General features: G+C 39.4%; 1 protein-coding gene across 1 annotated transcript in view; it reads left to right on the top strand.

Moving 5' to 3' along the window:
• slc24a5 (solute carrier family 24 member 5) overlaps positions 1–15,950 on the top strand; it is a 69,819-nt gene that overhangs the window by 41,525 nt on the left and 12,344 nt on the right. Inside the window, exons 6-7 of the mRNA XM_061963900.1 lie at positions 3,059–3,342; positions 6,738–6,944. Coding sequence (XP_061819884.1) covers positions 3,059–3,342; positions 6,738–6,944 — 491 coding nt within the window. The remainder of the gene's footprint in view (positions 1–3,058; positions 3,343–6,737; positions 6,945–15,950) is intronic.

A 15,950-nucleotide genomic window follows, 5' to 3' on the forward strand; every position in this document is an offset into this window, starting at 1 on the left:
GATTATATTCTTTTTTTGGATGCTGCTCCCGCAAGTAAGACCGTTCGCGGCGCCATCTTGGATCCTTCTGTGTGAAAGTGATATTTACAATACAAGTATGAGTTTTTTGCTCTGTCAGCATCAATTTTTCCGCAAAGATTGAACCCTTTGACATGAATGCCAGGCGTCATGTTTGGAGGAAACCAGGCACCACTCATCACCAGGCCAAAACCATCCCTATAGTGAAGCATGGTGGTGGCAGCATCATGCTGTGGGGAGACTAGTCAGGATAGAGGAAATGATGAATGCAGCAATGTACAGAGACATCCTGGATAAAAACCTGCTCCAAGGAGCTCTTGAATTCAGACTGGGGTGACTGTTGATCTTTCAGCAGAACAACGACTCTAAACACAAAGCCAAGCTATCAAAGGAATGGCTTCAGGACAACTCTGTACATGTTCTTGAGTGGCCCAGTCAGAGCTCAGACTTGAATCTAAATGAACATCTCTGGAGAGATCTGAAAGCGCACCGATGCTTCCCATCCAACCTGAGCTTGAGAGGTGCTGCAAAGAGAAAGGGGAGAAAACTGCCCAAAGATAGATGTGCCAAGTGTGTGGCATCGTATTCAAAAAGACTTGAGGCTGTAATTGCTGCCAAAGGTGCATCAACAAAGTATTGATAAAAGGCTGTGAATACTTGTGATTTCTTAGTTTTTTATTTTTAATGCATTTGCAAACATTTCTCAAAACACTTTTTCCACATTGTCATCATGTATAATATGCAGTATTGTGTGTAGAATTTTGAGGACAAAAATGTATTCAATTTTGAAATAAGGTCATAAAATAAAATGTGGAACAAATGAAGCGCTGTGATTGTTTCACTGTATATGTTAGGCATCCCAAAAATCATTATTTATGTTGTAATAACTTGCAATTTGTAGATTATCACAAAAATAGAAACATAAATGTGAGGATATATTTCAATGAATAAAAGGCTGATACATCAAAAAGTAGGCCAGAAATCACACATACTTTGTGTTAAAGCAAATTAGTGTAATATCTAATAAATAAATATCTCATTAATAATTAACTTTATTTTTCTTTGAAATAAATATTACAAATGTATATTTTTTCAATTTGTGTGTCTATTCTTACATTTAGAAAGTTAGGTAACAAGTTTGTTTCTTATTTAAGACACATTCATAATGTGTTGAAGAATATGGTTATTAGAAATAAATGTTAATTTATGGCAAAAAAATGTCTTCATAAGAAATGGCTAAATATACTTTCTTAAAATAATAATGTTTTTCTCATGTAAAAACTTTTTTTCTTCTTCCTTTTTTAGGAAAAAAATAATAAATCATTGCTTAAAATGAGACTGTTTTTACAAACCCTGTTTCCATATGAATTGGGAAATTGTGTAGATGTAAATATAAACGGAATACAATGATTTGCAAATCATTTTCAACCCATATTCAATTGAATGCACTACAAAGACAAGATATTTGATGTTCAAACTCATAAACTTTATTCTTTTTTTTTGCAAATAATAATTAACTTAGAATTTCATAGCTGCAACACGTGCCAAAGTAGTTGTAAAAGGGCATGTTCACCACTGTGTTACATGGCCTTTCCTTTTAACAACACTCAGTAAACGTTTGGGAACTGAGGAGACACATTTTTTAAGCGTCTTCAGGTGGAATTCTTTCCCATTCTAGCTTAAGTTGTTCAACAGTCTGGGGGTCTCCGTTGTGGTATTTTATGCTTCATAATGCGCCACACATTTTCAATGGGAGACAGGTTTGGACTACAGGCAGGCCAGTCTAGTACCCGCACTCTTTTACTATGAAACCACGTTGATGTAACACGTGGCTTGTTATTGTCTTGCTGAAATAAGCAGGGACGTCCATGGTAACGTTGCTTGGATGGCAACATATGTTGCTCCAAAACCTGTATGTACCTTTCAGCATTAATAGCGCCTTCACAGATGTGTAAGTTACCCCTGTTTTGGGCACTAATACACCCCCATACCATCACAGATGCTGGCTTTTCAACTTTGCGCCTATAACAATCCGGATGGTTCTTTTCCTCTTTGGTCCGGAGGATACAACGTCCACAGTTTCCAAAAACAATTTGAAATGTGGACTCGTCAGACCACAGAACACTTTTCCACTTTGTATCAGTCCATCTTAGATGAGCTCAGGCCCAGCGAAGCCAACGGCCTTTCTGGGTGTTGTTGATAAACGGTTTTCGCCTTGCATAGGAGAGTTTTAACTTGCACTTACAGATGTAGCGACCAACTGTAGTTACTGACAGTGGGTTTCTGAAGTGTTCCTGAGCCCATGTGGTGATATCCTTTACAGACTGATGTCGCTTGTTGATGCAGTACAGCCTGAGGGATCGAAAGTCACGGGCTTAGCTGCTTACGTGCAGTGATTTCTCCAGATTCTCTGAACCCTTTGATGATATTACGGACCGTAGATGGTGAAATCCCTAAATTCCTTGCAATAGCTGGTTGGGAAAGGTTTTTCTTAAACTGTTCAACAATTTGCTCACGCATTTGTTAACAAAGTGGTGACTCTCGCCCCATCCTTGTTTGTGAATGACTGAGCATTTCATGGAATCTACTTGTATACCCAATTATGGCACCCACCTGTTCCCAATTTGCCTGTTCACCTGTGGGATGTCCCAAATAAGTGTTTGATGAGCATTCCTCAACTTTATCAGTATTTATTGCCACCTTTCCCAACTTCTTTGTCACGTGTTGCAGGCATCAAATTCTAAAGTGAATGATTATTTGCAACAAAAAAAAAGTTTATCAGTTTGAACATCAAATATGTTGTCTTTGTAGCATATTCAACTGAATATGGGGTGAAAATGATTTGCAAATCATTGTATTCCGTTTATATTTACATCTAACACAATTTCCCAACTCATATGGAAACGGGGTTTGTACTTTTCTTGAAATATTTTTTTGCAGTGCAGAATCAATACAAAAAAAGCCACATCAACTACAGACAGAAAAAACTATTCGATCAGTGAGCTTATTTGTGTCTACTGTATGTCTTCTTCTATGCCAGGTACGACGCCGCCATTCTCATTGTGGTCTACTGCGTCTACATCATCGTTCTGTGCTTTGACATTCGCATCAGTGAGTTTGTCCTGAGCAGAATCAGCCCCTCCTGCGCCTGTCTGGGTAAAGTCTCAGAGGAGAGGAGTGAAACAAGACCTATGATTGGCTGGCAGAGTGAAACCAACCTGAGGGTCCACAGTAGCTCCAGGACAGACAGTGGAATCTTCCAGGATGGTTCAGAATACTCCCATCTCTCTCTCAGCTTGCATGGCCTCAATGAAATACCCGATGGTAAGACGTCCATTTTGCTAATATTGCAGACACATCTCACCTCTTACTGTCGTACAGTACATTCAGCACGTCCATCAGACAACCGATTTGAGTAAGCTTCCGCTATTGTCAAAGCCAAACTTGTATGTATTTTGTCAACGGAGTCAGTTTTTATGCCGGTGAAGAATTTCAGAATCCATAGTCTACTAGAGCTCATTGTCCTCTGTTCAAATTGCGTGCAATCTATGGCTTTCCTTTTTTATGTCTTCCAGTGTCCAGACTCATTTCCCTGAAAAAGCAAGCCCATTATTACTTTTAAATACTTTGATCACTGTGCTACTCCTTCCAAAATAATACTCATTCATTTTTGTGCTTACCCAAGACTAAAAGTAAACAGAGAACATGCTTTATCCAATCAAGCCAATCACCTACTGAATGCTACGTGTGAAACAGAATAACACATGCTTTGATTCAAACTTACCAATCGGAACACACCAACATGTACCAGGTGATAATAATAATAATAATAATAATAATAACTGGGATTTATATAGCGCTTTTCTAAGTACCCAAAGTCGCTTTTACATGTAACACCCATCAATCATTCACACCTGGTGGTGGTAAGCTACTTTCATAGCCACAGCTGCCCTGGGGTAGACTGACGGAAGCGTGGCTGCAATTTGCGCCAACGGCCCCTCCGACCACCACCTATCATTCATCATTCAATTCACCGGTGTGAGTGGCACCGGGGGCAAAGGGTGAAGTGTCCCGCCCAAGGACACAACGGCAGGGATTTTTGGATGGTAAGAGGCGGGGAGCGAACCTGCAACCCTCAGGTTTCTGGCACGGTTGCTCTACCCACTACGCCATGATGGCGTTAAAAGTCATGTTTGATCATGTCACAGATGCTATCCAGGCTACTGGCCTTCTTTCTATTAGCTTCATAACCCGACTTCCTTCAGTTTTGCTTTCACGCGGGAAATGAGAAATCCAAATCAAATCCATTTTTTTCCTGAAGCGATCATGACCTTGATACTGGCAGTTAAAGGGGAACTGCACTTTTTTTTTGAATTGTGCTTATAGTTCACAATCAATATAAGGAATCAAAAACACGCGTCTTTTTTTAAAATTAGGTTTTTAAAGATGATAAAAAAAGGCTTGGAAGATGAGGCTAATGGGAGTCAGCGTTGTAGCCTTCAAAGCCCTCTAAAACAACTTCAAAACCACCCAGCAACGTTTTATATACACACTGCAAGTACATATATAATGTAGTAACAGACATGTCCATAACAATATCCAATATGTTCAATATTTACTGTATTTTGATCAATTCCACGCATTGCTTTCCGTTTCCATAGCAGCGCACGTCCAGCAATGTTTGTTCCTACTTCCGGATAAAAAACGTGTGTGTGTGTCGTAATCATGGAAGACTTAGTAACAAACAAGGAAGACAACTATTTTATGAGGATTCACAACCTCATCTTTTTGAAGCTGAATGAACGGGGGATGAACTGCTGCTTCTAGAAGCCAGCACGAAGAAGAGGGTGAGACGTTGGAGCAGACGGAAGCTGAGAGTTAGGTGAAAGTGACTCCAAGCTGCAAAATATGGAATTTGAAGCCATGCTATTTCGACATAAATGGAGTGCTTACCCCAAATAAACCAGAAAAAATGTCCCTGGCCAGCTGGACCAAAGAGACAACTGTCCATCGAGTGAGTCACACAAAACATAAAATGTGGGCTAATACTTTACAGATACTGTAATAGGATTATTCATGTTTCTCAGTCAGTACAGATTGGTGTCCTATCACATTGTGTTGTGCATTAGACTTAGACTTAGACAAACTTTAATGATCCACAAGGGAAATTGTTCAACACAGTAGCTCAGTTACAATGATGGAAAGTGTAAGGATGGAAAGGACAATGCAGGTATAAATAGACTAATATAGCGATAAAAAAATCTAACTTATATACGAATATATACATAATATGTGTACAGAATAATATATATACAGATATATTATGTCAATAACATATATACAATATATACCAATGACCATGTACAATATTACAGTATATACAGTATATGTGACAGCAGCAGCATAAAATAGAGAGTAGATACAGCAGGAAATAGAAAATAAACATTATAAACATTATAAACAAAGAGAAGTAGCTAACATGTCAGGTGTCAGGTAATAGGCAGATGTCATCTATTGCTGTATGGCGAGTGATTATACAGCTGGATGGAGTGTGGAATGAAGGAGTTCTTGAATTATTATAAACACAAACGCATTTGGTGCTGATGTAGATGCTATCTTATTTATTTCCGTAGTTAGCCTTTACGACTAATACCAAAGCACGCCAATGTGTTAAACAAAAGAAAAATAAATCTTAAGTGTTTGCTCTTACAATAACAATGTCGCTAAAGCTTGGTTATTATACAGGTTACGAAACGTAAATAAAGTATTTGTGATGGTTTTTGAATGCATTTTTAAAGTGATTTAGAGGTAGAATTGATGGCTCCCATTAGCTGCATTGTTAGCTGCCTAGAACAAGCTGATTTTTACATGTTAGAATGCAAAAAAAACGTTGTCTTTTCGTCTCTCATAATGATTGCGAACGATAAGACATAATTCGCCAAAAAAGTGCAGTTACTCTTTAATGACGCCTCATATTTACACCATGTTTTGAACTTGTTAAAAAACAAAAACAAAACTTAGCCACATAATCTTGCATTGGGCATTGTGAATAAGTAGAGATGTCCGATAATATCGGCTGATAAATGCGTTAAAATGTAATATCGGAAATTATCGGTATGTTTATTTTTTGATTAAATCAACATAAAAAACACAAGATACACTTACAATTAGTGCACCAACCAAAAAAACCTTCCTCCCCCATTTACACTCATTCACACAAAAGGGTTATTTCTTTCTGTTATTAATATTCTGGTTCCTACATTATATATCAATACAGTCTGCAAGGGATACAGTCCGTAAGCACACATGATTGTGCGTGCTGCTGGTCCACTAATAGTACTAACCTTTAACAGTTAATTTGACTCATTTTCATTAATTACTAGTTTCTATGTAACTGTTTTTATATTGTTTTACTTTCTTTTTTTATTCAAGAAAATGTTTTTTATTTATTTATCTTATTTTATAATTTTTTTTAAAAAGTACCTTATCTTCACCATACCTGGTTGTCCAAATTAGGCATAATAATGTGTTAATTCCACGACTGCATATATCGGTTGATATCGGTATCGGTAATTAAAGAGTTGGACAATATCGGAATATCGGCAAAAAGCCATTATCAGATATCCCTATAAATAAGCGATTCAGGGTCCAGCAAGACCCACAATGCAGTGTGTTTACACTTCAAGCCCTAGAGTTTCTTTTGTCCAATCTACTTGCAGAACACAAAAGTGTGTTTGCTGTGCCGGAGAGCGACTTCAAAAGGATCCTGTGGGTGTTGTCTTTACCCATCATCACCCTGCTTTTCCTGACCGTCCCCAACTGCCGAAGACGGTGGTGGAAGCAATGGTTCGCCATCACCTTCATCATGTCTGCTATCTGGATTTCCAGTTTCACATACACCCTGGTGTGGATGGTCACTGTTGTTGGTAAGATGCTGTGTTTTGCACTCCTGATCTCGGGGTGAAATGAACCCATTGTGGCTGAGAGGAAGGGGGGAGTTGTGGATCACAGCAGGGCTTGGAGCCTGTGAGAAAAATGTCAGAGTAGAATCACATGTCGGTCTGCTCACTAATTCCTGAGAGGCCAAGGTCTCGCAAAGATGAGAGGTGGAGGGTGTTATTGCAGTTCCACTAGGCCATGTGCTGGCCCAGCCTCTGTAGGCTTACAGATCAGTACACCCGGAGGCAGCAGTCATGTGAATACCAGGTTTGCACATAGAACCAAAGCACCAACCCACCCTCACGGGCAGCTTTAGTTACAACTGAAGCTTAGGGGGCAAACTTTCTCATGTGACAGCGCTAGTTGTACTGAAGTATAATGAGATTAGTATCCCGTAGTCCTCCGTGAGGCTTTCAAGTCTAGCGAAAGAGTGGACATGAGACTGATAACTGCGTCAGTTGTGTGCGCTGACATTCACTGTATGAACATGACTTGTTCTCATTTCGACCACTTTCAATGCTTGAGATATGCACGGATACCGGTAGTTAAGATTAGAAGAATGTTGACCTATTTACCTCAGAATAAAATCCTCTCCAGCTGCTACTTTCTTACAACTTGATGTTTTGTGAAATCACAATTATTGATTGCATTTCACTCAGAAACTGCATTTGAATGCGGTGCAAATCCTAACTGCAAAAAATTAATTTCGACGCTACAGCATATCATAGCAATTCCAAGATGCCAAAAAATATATCGACTAGGGTGGTGAGAATTTATGTTTGGTTGACTTCAAACTAATATTTAGGGCAAGGATAGTCAACAAAACAGTTTTGGGGGCCTTAATTCCCTTCATTATTATTCTTATTTTGTATTTTTTCCAGAGAACCAATGTCCTCTACAGTAGACATACATTTTTTTTGGGTCTATTTATTTTGTCTAAGTTATGTAAATCACAAGGTTGTACTCCAGTGTTCTATGTTTGCTAGCAAGGTTAAAATGTCAATATAAGGATCTTCCAATGTGTTTACAACATACTTGCCAACCCTCCTGGTTTTCTCAGGAGACTCCCAAATTTCAGTGCCCCTACCAAAAATCTCCTGGGGAAACCATTCTCACAGGTTTCTCCCGATTTCCACCCGGACAACAATATTGGGGGCATGCCTTTAGCGTCCTCTCTCACCTGAAACCTTCACCCTTTAACGGCCGCATGCTGTCCTCAGGCAAGGCCGCTTTTCCTCCATACAAACAGCGTGCCAGCCCAGTCACGTAACATCTACGGCTTTTGGAACTCAGTGCACACACAACCTATCTGGATTTGATAAGAGATTCGATAAGAGGTTTCGCTAATGGCATCGACATCGATAATTTCTTTACGAACATCATCCCTATCCTCCTTCTTTTATTTATATATATATATATATATATATATATATATATATATATATATATACATATAATAAAAGAAATACTTGAATTTCAGTGAATTACAGCTATATATATATATATATATATATATATATATATATATATATATTATATATAGCTGTAATTCATATACATATATATATGTAAGAAATACTTGAATTTCAGTGAATTGCAGCCATATATATATATATATATATATATATATATATATATATATATATATATATATATATATATATACCCCCCCCTCTAATTCTGAGGTCTCAAGGTTGGCACATATGGTTTACAGTGGTCCAAGTTCCTCTATACAACGATTGGCAAAAATAATGTAATCACCAAACTTGGAGCATATTCATTCAGTTGTTTAATTTTGTCCAAAAAAAAGCAGAGAACAGACATGACTAAAAACTATAGCCATTTCAAATTGCAACTTTCTGGCTTTAAGAAACACTAACTAAAATCAAGAAAATATGTTGTGGTAATACGAAGGTCCTGAGTAGTCTTGGGTTCAATCCCGGGCTCGGGATCTTTCTGTGTGGAGTTTGCATGTCCTCCCCGTGACTGCGTGGGTTCCCTCCGGGTACACTCCGGCTTCCTCCCACTTCCAAAGACATGCACCTGGGGATAGGTTGATTGGCAACACTAAATTGGCCCTAGTGCGTGAATGTGAGTGTGAATGTTGTCTGTCTATCTGTGTTGGCCCTGCGATGAGGTGGCGACTTGTCCAGGGTGTACGCCGCCTTCCGCCCGATTGTAGCTGAGATAGGCTCCAGCGCCCCCCGCGACCCCAAAGGGAATAAGCGGTAGAAAATGGATGGATGGATAGTCAATAACAGTTTCATTTTTAGATCAAGCAGAGAGTGAAAAAGGTATGGAATCATTAAATTCTGAGAAAATTATTAAGGACTCACCGTGTAAATTTTTATTTCCAAAGCTAACAACTGCACCGGATTAAATCTGTTCATTAGTCTGCAGTTAGATCGGAGTGAGTGTTCACACATTGGAGAGCTGTTGCACCAGGTGGAATGACATGAATCATGGCTTCAACATGAGCAATATCAACTGAAACAAAGGAGGTTCATCAAACTTCTTCAAGAAGGTAAATCATCACGCAATGTTGCAAAATATGATTGTTCACAGCCAGCTGTGTCTAAAGTCTGGATCAAGTACAAACAACATGGAAAGTCGTAAAAGGCAAGCATAGTGGTAGACCAAGGACAATAACGTGTCAAGCCAGAAAACTTATAAAGCAATATGTCACCGACTGTAACCGAGCAGTGAGAAAGTGCCTAAAGGAAATGGGATTTAAATGCCAACGTCTGAACAGAAAAAAACAAGTTTAGGATGTGCTAAGGAAAAGCAATTGTGGACTATGGATGACAGGATGAAAGTCATATTCAGTGATGAATCGCAAATCAACATCGGCAAGGTGATGATCATAGAACTTTTGTTTAGTGCCGTTCTAATGAGATTTATGAAGACGACTGCCTGAAGAAAACATGCAAATTCACTCAGTCATTGATGTTATGAGGTTGCATGTTAGGTAATGGCATGGCTGTCATTAAATCTTCAGTAAATGCACAAGTTTACATAGACATTTTGGACACTCTTCTTGTTCCATGAATGGAAAGGATTATTAGGGATGACGTCATATTTTTTCAAGATGCAATAGAGCAAAAACTGTAAAAACTTTCCTTTCCTTGGACAAAGATACATAAGGTCAATGTCACGGCCTGCAAATAGTCCGGATCGGAATTCTATTTAAAATCTGTGGTGGAAATAGAAGAAAATTGTCCATGACAAAGTCCAATCTGCAAAGCAATCAAGATTGATGAAGATGACTGCTTGTCACTTGTTAAGTCCATCTCTCAGAGACTGCAAGCCGTTATTGGTACGGTGTGGCCTGGTTGGTAGAGCCAGCAACCTGAGGTTCGATCTCGGGCTTCCGTCAATTCTAGTCACGTCCGTCGTGTCCTTGAGCAAAACTCTTCAGCCTTGCTCCTGATGGTTCGTGGTTTGGGTTTTGCATTGCATCTCCCGCCGTCAGCGTGTGACTGTGTGTGTAAACTGGTGAACATGGAAATAGTGTCAAAGCACTTTGAGTACCTTGAAGGTAAAAAAGCACTATGCAAGTATAACCCATTTATTAAAGCTAGTCTTTTTTGTTTGTTTTTCATGATTCCAGAACTTTTTCTCAGAATTTAGTGATTCCATATTTTTTTCATTCTGCTTGATCTAAAAGTGAATCATTTAACATAATTTATTTTCTTGATCTCTTTTAATGTTTTTAAGCCAGAAAATTACCAATGACTCGTTTTTTTGTTATTTGTGTTATCTGCTTTTTTCCCCCTACAGATTTAAATAACTGAATGAACATCCTCCAAGTCTAGTGATTCCATATTTTCTATGGGTTGCATGTACAACAAGAGCACTCCAGTGTGTTTAGGAATTTGCTCCAAAAATGTTTGCCTTGCAAGTTTTGAACTGAACTCGAGGGGCCAGTATGGTGTTGTTGCCCCCCACATCCCACAGACACCTTGTCCAAATCCATCCGAACTTAAAAAATGTTTGTGCAGTTACGGTTTTTAAATGATTTTCAAGTTGACTTTGGGTAAGCATGCAATTTATATTCGCATAGCTTGGCTCCAAGTTCGACATTTATACCCGCAAGTAATGCCGACCTCACTCTCTCGACTTCCGTCTGCTACAACGTTTCACCCTCTGTTAGTGCTAGCAGTTCATCCTCCGTATATTCAGCTTCAAAAATATATGGTTGTGAATCCTCATTTGTCCAAAAATAGAAATCTTTGTTGTCTGGTACCAAGTCTGCCATGATTAGAACACACTCGCATTTGTTTCCGGAAGTAGGAACACACATTTTTTGTCTGGAAGTCGGAAGTGCGCTGCTATGGAAATGGGAATAAATGCCCTGAGAAAAAAAGTTACGGTAGTGCAAAAAATGTCCAAAATAGGGTAAATATTGAATATAATACATATTATTATGAATGTTTCTGTGACTGCCTTATCTATATACTTGCAGTGCGTATACCAAACGTTGATCGAGGGGTTTAAAGTTGTTTTAGATGGCTTTGAAGGCTACAATAGTAATTCTCATTACCCGCATCTTGCAAGCCTTTTTTTTTTTTAATCATCTTTAGGATCTAAAAAAAGACATGTGTTCTTGTCGCTCATAAGGATTTTGAGCGATAGGCAAAATACCCTCCAAAATAATGCAGTTCCCCTTTAAACGTTAATAACTTAAAAATGATAAGAGTTGGACTTAATGTTTGCTTCTTAAAACATTTTACAGCAAACGTATTCCTAGCTGCTTTCTGCTCCGTCATTGCTAAGGATATAATGACTCCTGTGGCAGGAATAGCGCTTTTCTTGAAAGAAAGTAGCATGGGTTCAAATCCTGGTCGGAATTGGGTAAGGCATACTTGCCAACCCTCCCGGATTTTCCGGGAGACTCCCGAAATTCAGCGCCTCTCCCGAAAACCTCCCGGGACAAATTTTCTCCCGAAAATCTCCTGAAATTCAGGCGGAGCTGGAGGCCACGCCCCCTCCAGCTCCATGCGGACCTGAGTCCGCTTTCCCACAATATAAAGAACGTCTACAGTAAAGCAGTCCGTCTGCCGTAAACAGCAATGTTGTGACACTCTTAAACAGGACAATACTGCCATCTAGTGCATTTGATGAAAGCACTTTTGTGCGTGCCACACAGCAATGCATCATCAGAGAGGGTGTTCAGCATGGTTAGAAAGATAGTGACAGAGAATAGAACAAGGATGGACAATTCAACCCTTAACTCAACAATGAGTAGATGAGTGTTATGTGTGTGTATATGTGTAAATAAATGAACACTGAAATTCAAGTATTTCTTTTATTTATATATATATATATATATATATATATATATATATATATAAATATAAATATTTCACCTGAATTATTTCAGGTGAAATAATTCACTGAAAGTCAATTATTTCTTATATATATATATATCCATCCATCCATCCATCCATTTTCTACCGCTTATTCCCTTCGGGGTCGCGGGGATATATATATATATATATTTATATATATATATATATGAAATAGAAATACTTGACTTGGTGAATTCTAGCTGTAAATATACTCCTCCCCTCTTAACCACGCCCCCACCCCCCAACCCCCACCTCCCGAAATTGGAGGTCTCAAGGTTGGCAAGTATGGTGTAAGGAAGGTTTATAAATGTATGCGTTAATCCATCCGTTATCTACCGCTTGTCCTTTTTTGGGGTCGTGGGAGGTGCTGGAGCCTATCTCAGCTGCATTCGGGTGGAAGGCGGGGTACACCCTGGACAAGTCGCCACCTCATCACAGGGCCAACACAGATAGACAGACAATAATTCACACACTAGGGCCAATTTAGTGTTGCCAATCAACCTATCCCCAGGTGCATGTTTATGTTGATAAAATTATATTTCACGAAAAAAAGTTATTGAACATTAATTTATCATGAATTTGTTTTAGTACAAAAACATGCCTGCAATATTAATCAAATACAATTTCTGTAGAAATTGTGTGTAAATGCCCCAAATGCTTTAGCTGAACTGAAATGCAGAAGAAATTTAAAATGATTGTCAGAATATGTTTGAATGAACAGTAGGAATGGTTTGAATATTGAAGAATGCTCGTTTAAATGCAAGTGGAATGTATGAGGAAAGGTGGAAACGGTTTAACTGTGAAATGTTTTGAATGTGAATGTACTGTGATTGTAGGAAACATTTGAATGTTGAAGATAGGAAACTGTAGCTCCTTTCGGTACACGGCAACACAGGAAAGTTCTTTTTTGTAAAACGGGCGTTTATTGACTCCTCCTTCTTGCTGTACACACCATCCACGCCAACACGCAGTGAGAACTTACAAAATACAGTACAATACATCAGACTTTGATTTCACATCAATACTCAGAATGAAATTAAATTACAAAAATACAATACCTCGTTGGCTGCTTGTAACGAAAAGAGGTTCTAATAATCACTTGCTTGAAGTTTTGCATAAATCATATAATACACTTAAATCTTTTGAGGAGCTGAAGACAACGTGCTCAAGCACCCTCCCCTCTTGCTTGTTCTGCCTTATTTACTGTCCGTGGGGTCGCAACATCACAACAATCGTTCCGCTTTGCAACACAATTAACTCAATACATTTACATTTTGCTCAGGAGATTTTACAATCACACATTTTCTAATAATATTTTATAACTCTGCATCATTAACTTATTTATTAATATTTATTTATTTATGACATATATTTAAAGCATGAAAACTCTCAGCAACAGCTACACTCCCACCAAATCACTCATTGACCTGAAATGTGGGATTTTCCATTTTTATCAAAACCAGTTTCAATCATCTGTATGTGTGTGCGTCTTAATTGGCTTCTACTAATGTGACTATTTTATGAATAGGTCTTTCTAGATTAATCAGTCGCGTATGAGGTTTGCCCTTGTCAACAGAAGTCTCACTGAGCACTAGTTTCAGCTTGCGCACCATGCCGTCTCTTCCAGGCTGAGCTTCGACTACTCTTGCGAGCTTCCATTCATTTCTTGGGGTACATTCGTCCTTTAAAATCACAATGTCATTCACTTGTGAGTTCCTTGATGGGCTGTGCCATTTTTGCCGCTGTTGTTGGTTCAGCAGATATTCTCGCTTCCATCTTTGCCAGAATTCATTCACCAAGAACTGCACCTTTTTCCATCTCTTGTGCAGATACAAATCGTCTTTACAGAACTGGCCTGGAGGTGGCAGTATTACTGCAGATTTCATGGTGAGAATATGGTTTGGTGTAAGAGGCTCTGGAGCTGTTGGATCGTGAAGATGCTCAACACTCAAAGGTCGGCTGTTGATAATGGCCATTGTTTCATACATGAGTGTCTTCAAGCTTGTGGTGTCGAGTCTGTTTGTCCACTTGTCAAGCATGGTCGTCAGGATGCTTCTAATCGTCCGAATTTGACGCTCCCAGACTCCACCCATATGACTTGCTGATGGGATGTTCACAATGAACTCACAACCAACTGCTCTTTGGCGCTCTTGATCCATGCCCTTGAGTAGCGCTGCAAATTCTCTTCTAGCGCCCATAAAATTTGTTCCCTGATCACACCTCATTTGTCGCACGGGGCCTCTGATGCCGATGAATGTTCTGAGAGCGTTTATGAACGTATCGGTGGTCATGTCGTCTAGGGTCTCTATATGCACTGCTCTAGAGCATAAGCAGGTGAAGATCAACCCATATCTTTTAAGTTCTTTTCTTCCTTCCTTTACAAGGAATGGACCAAAACAATCAAGTCCGCAGTAGGTAAATGGAGGACTTGTCAGAGTTCTTTCTTTTGGGAGATCTGCCATTTGTTGGACTTCTGTGGTTCTCCTGTACCTTCTGCATGGGACGCACTTATAAATGTGTGAGGAGACAATACTTCCGCATCCAAGAATCCATATTCCATTTGCGCGTATCTCATTCATTGTCATCCCTCTTCCTTGGTGGTCTATACGCTCATGGTGATATTTCACAATCAGGTCTGACACGTGTGATTTCCTTGGCAATATTGCAGGGTGCTTCACGTCATGATGAAGGGCTGACTGCGACAACCGTCCTCCCACCCTGAGTATATTGTTTGCATCAAGGTAAGTGTTGAGCCGGTAGAGCTTGTTGCGTTTGCCGAGTTTTTCAGCTCCATTGCATTTGATTTTCTTTATGTCATCAGCAAAGGCTTCCTCTTGTGTGAGCTTGACGAAGAAGAACTCTGCTTTACGTCTTTCTTTAAGGTTTGTAGTTTGGTCTGTCCATACTTGACCTCCACTTCGTCTCCTGACGCATTTCTTCAGTCTGGCGACAGCTTTCACAGCTCTGGACCAAGCTGAGAACTTGCTATAACGGCTGATCAATGGGTTTGTGTTTTCGGCTTTGACGGTATGAACATGAGCTTTCCGCAGTTCTGGGTCAGTGTCATCCACTTTTACTATTACTTGTTTGACTGACAGATTTGGTTGCCGAAGGAAGTATGGTCCCTTTAACCAACATGAGTCCTTCAATTGGGCTGCACTGGCTTCTTTAGACGCAAGGTCTGCTGGGTTGTCTTTCTTGAACTGTAGTGGTAGCTCATAGTGTCCATCTTTTTTCTGTCTTATCCCCTCTTTCACTCGTGACATGAAGAGAAGATCTTCTTGAGAGACTGGATTGTTGTCTGTTGAGTGGTCTGTAAAATCCATTTCGAGCATCTTAATGATTTCTGAAGGACTTGGCTCTTTGACCTGATTTATGAAGACAAAGTGCTCTTCATCTTTAAGTTGACTTAGAGGTTGTGCGGCAGGAGTCACTTGTCGTACAATGACCCTATGGCTCTCACCAATTGCGTCTTCAAACTCAGTTGCTAGCTTGGAACAGCCAACAATGCTCCATCCAAGGTCGGTTCGCTGACCATATGGATGGCCTTCTTCTCCGCATAGAATTTCTCTGGGAAGAAGAGCTTGATGGCAGTTATAGCCTATTAGTAGGCCGACTTGGCACTCCAATTGTGGAGGAATC

This window comes from Nerophis lumbriciformis, linkage group LG06 (assembly GCF_033978685.3).
Source record: "Nerophis lumbriciformis linkage group LG06, RoL_Nlum_v2.1, whole genome shotgun sequence".
Taxonomy (NCBI): domain Eukaryota; kingdom Metazoa; phylum Chordata; class Actinopteri; order Syngnathiformes; family Syngnathidae; genus Nerophis; species Nerophis lumbriciformis.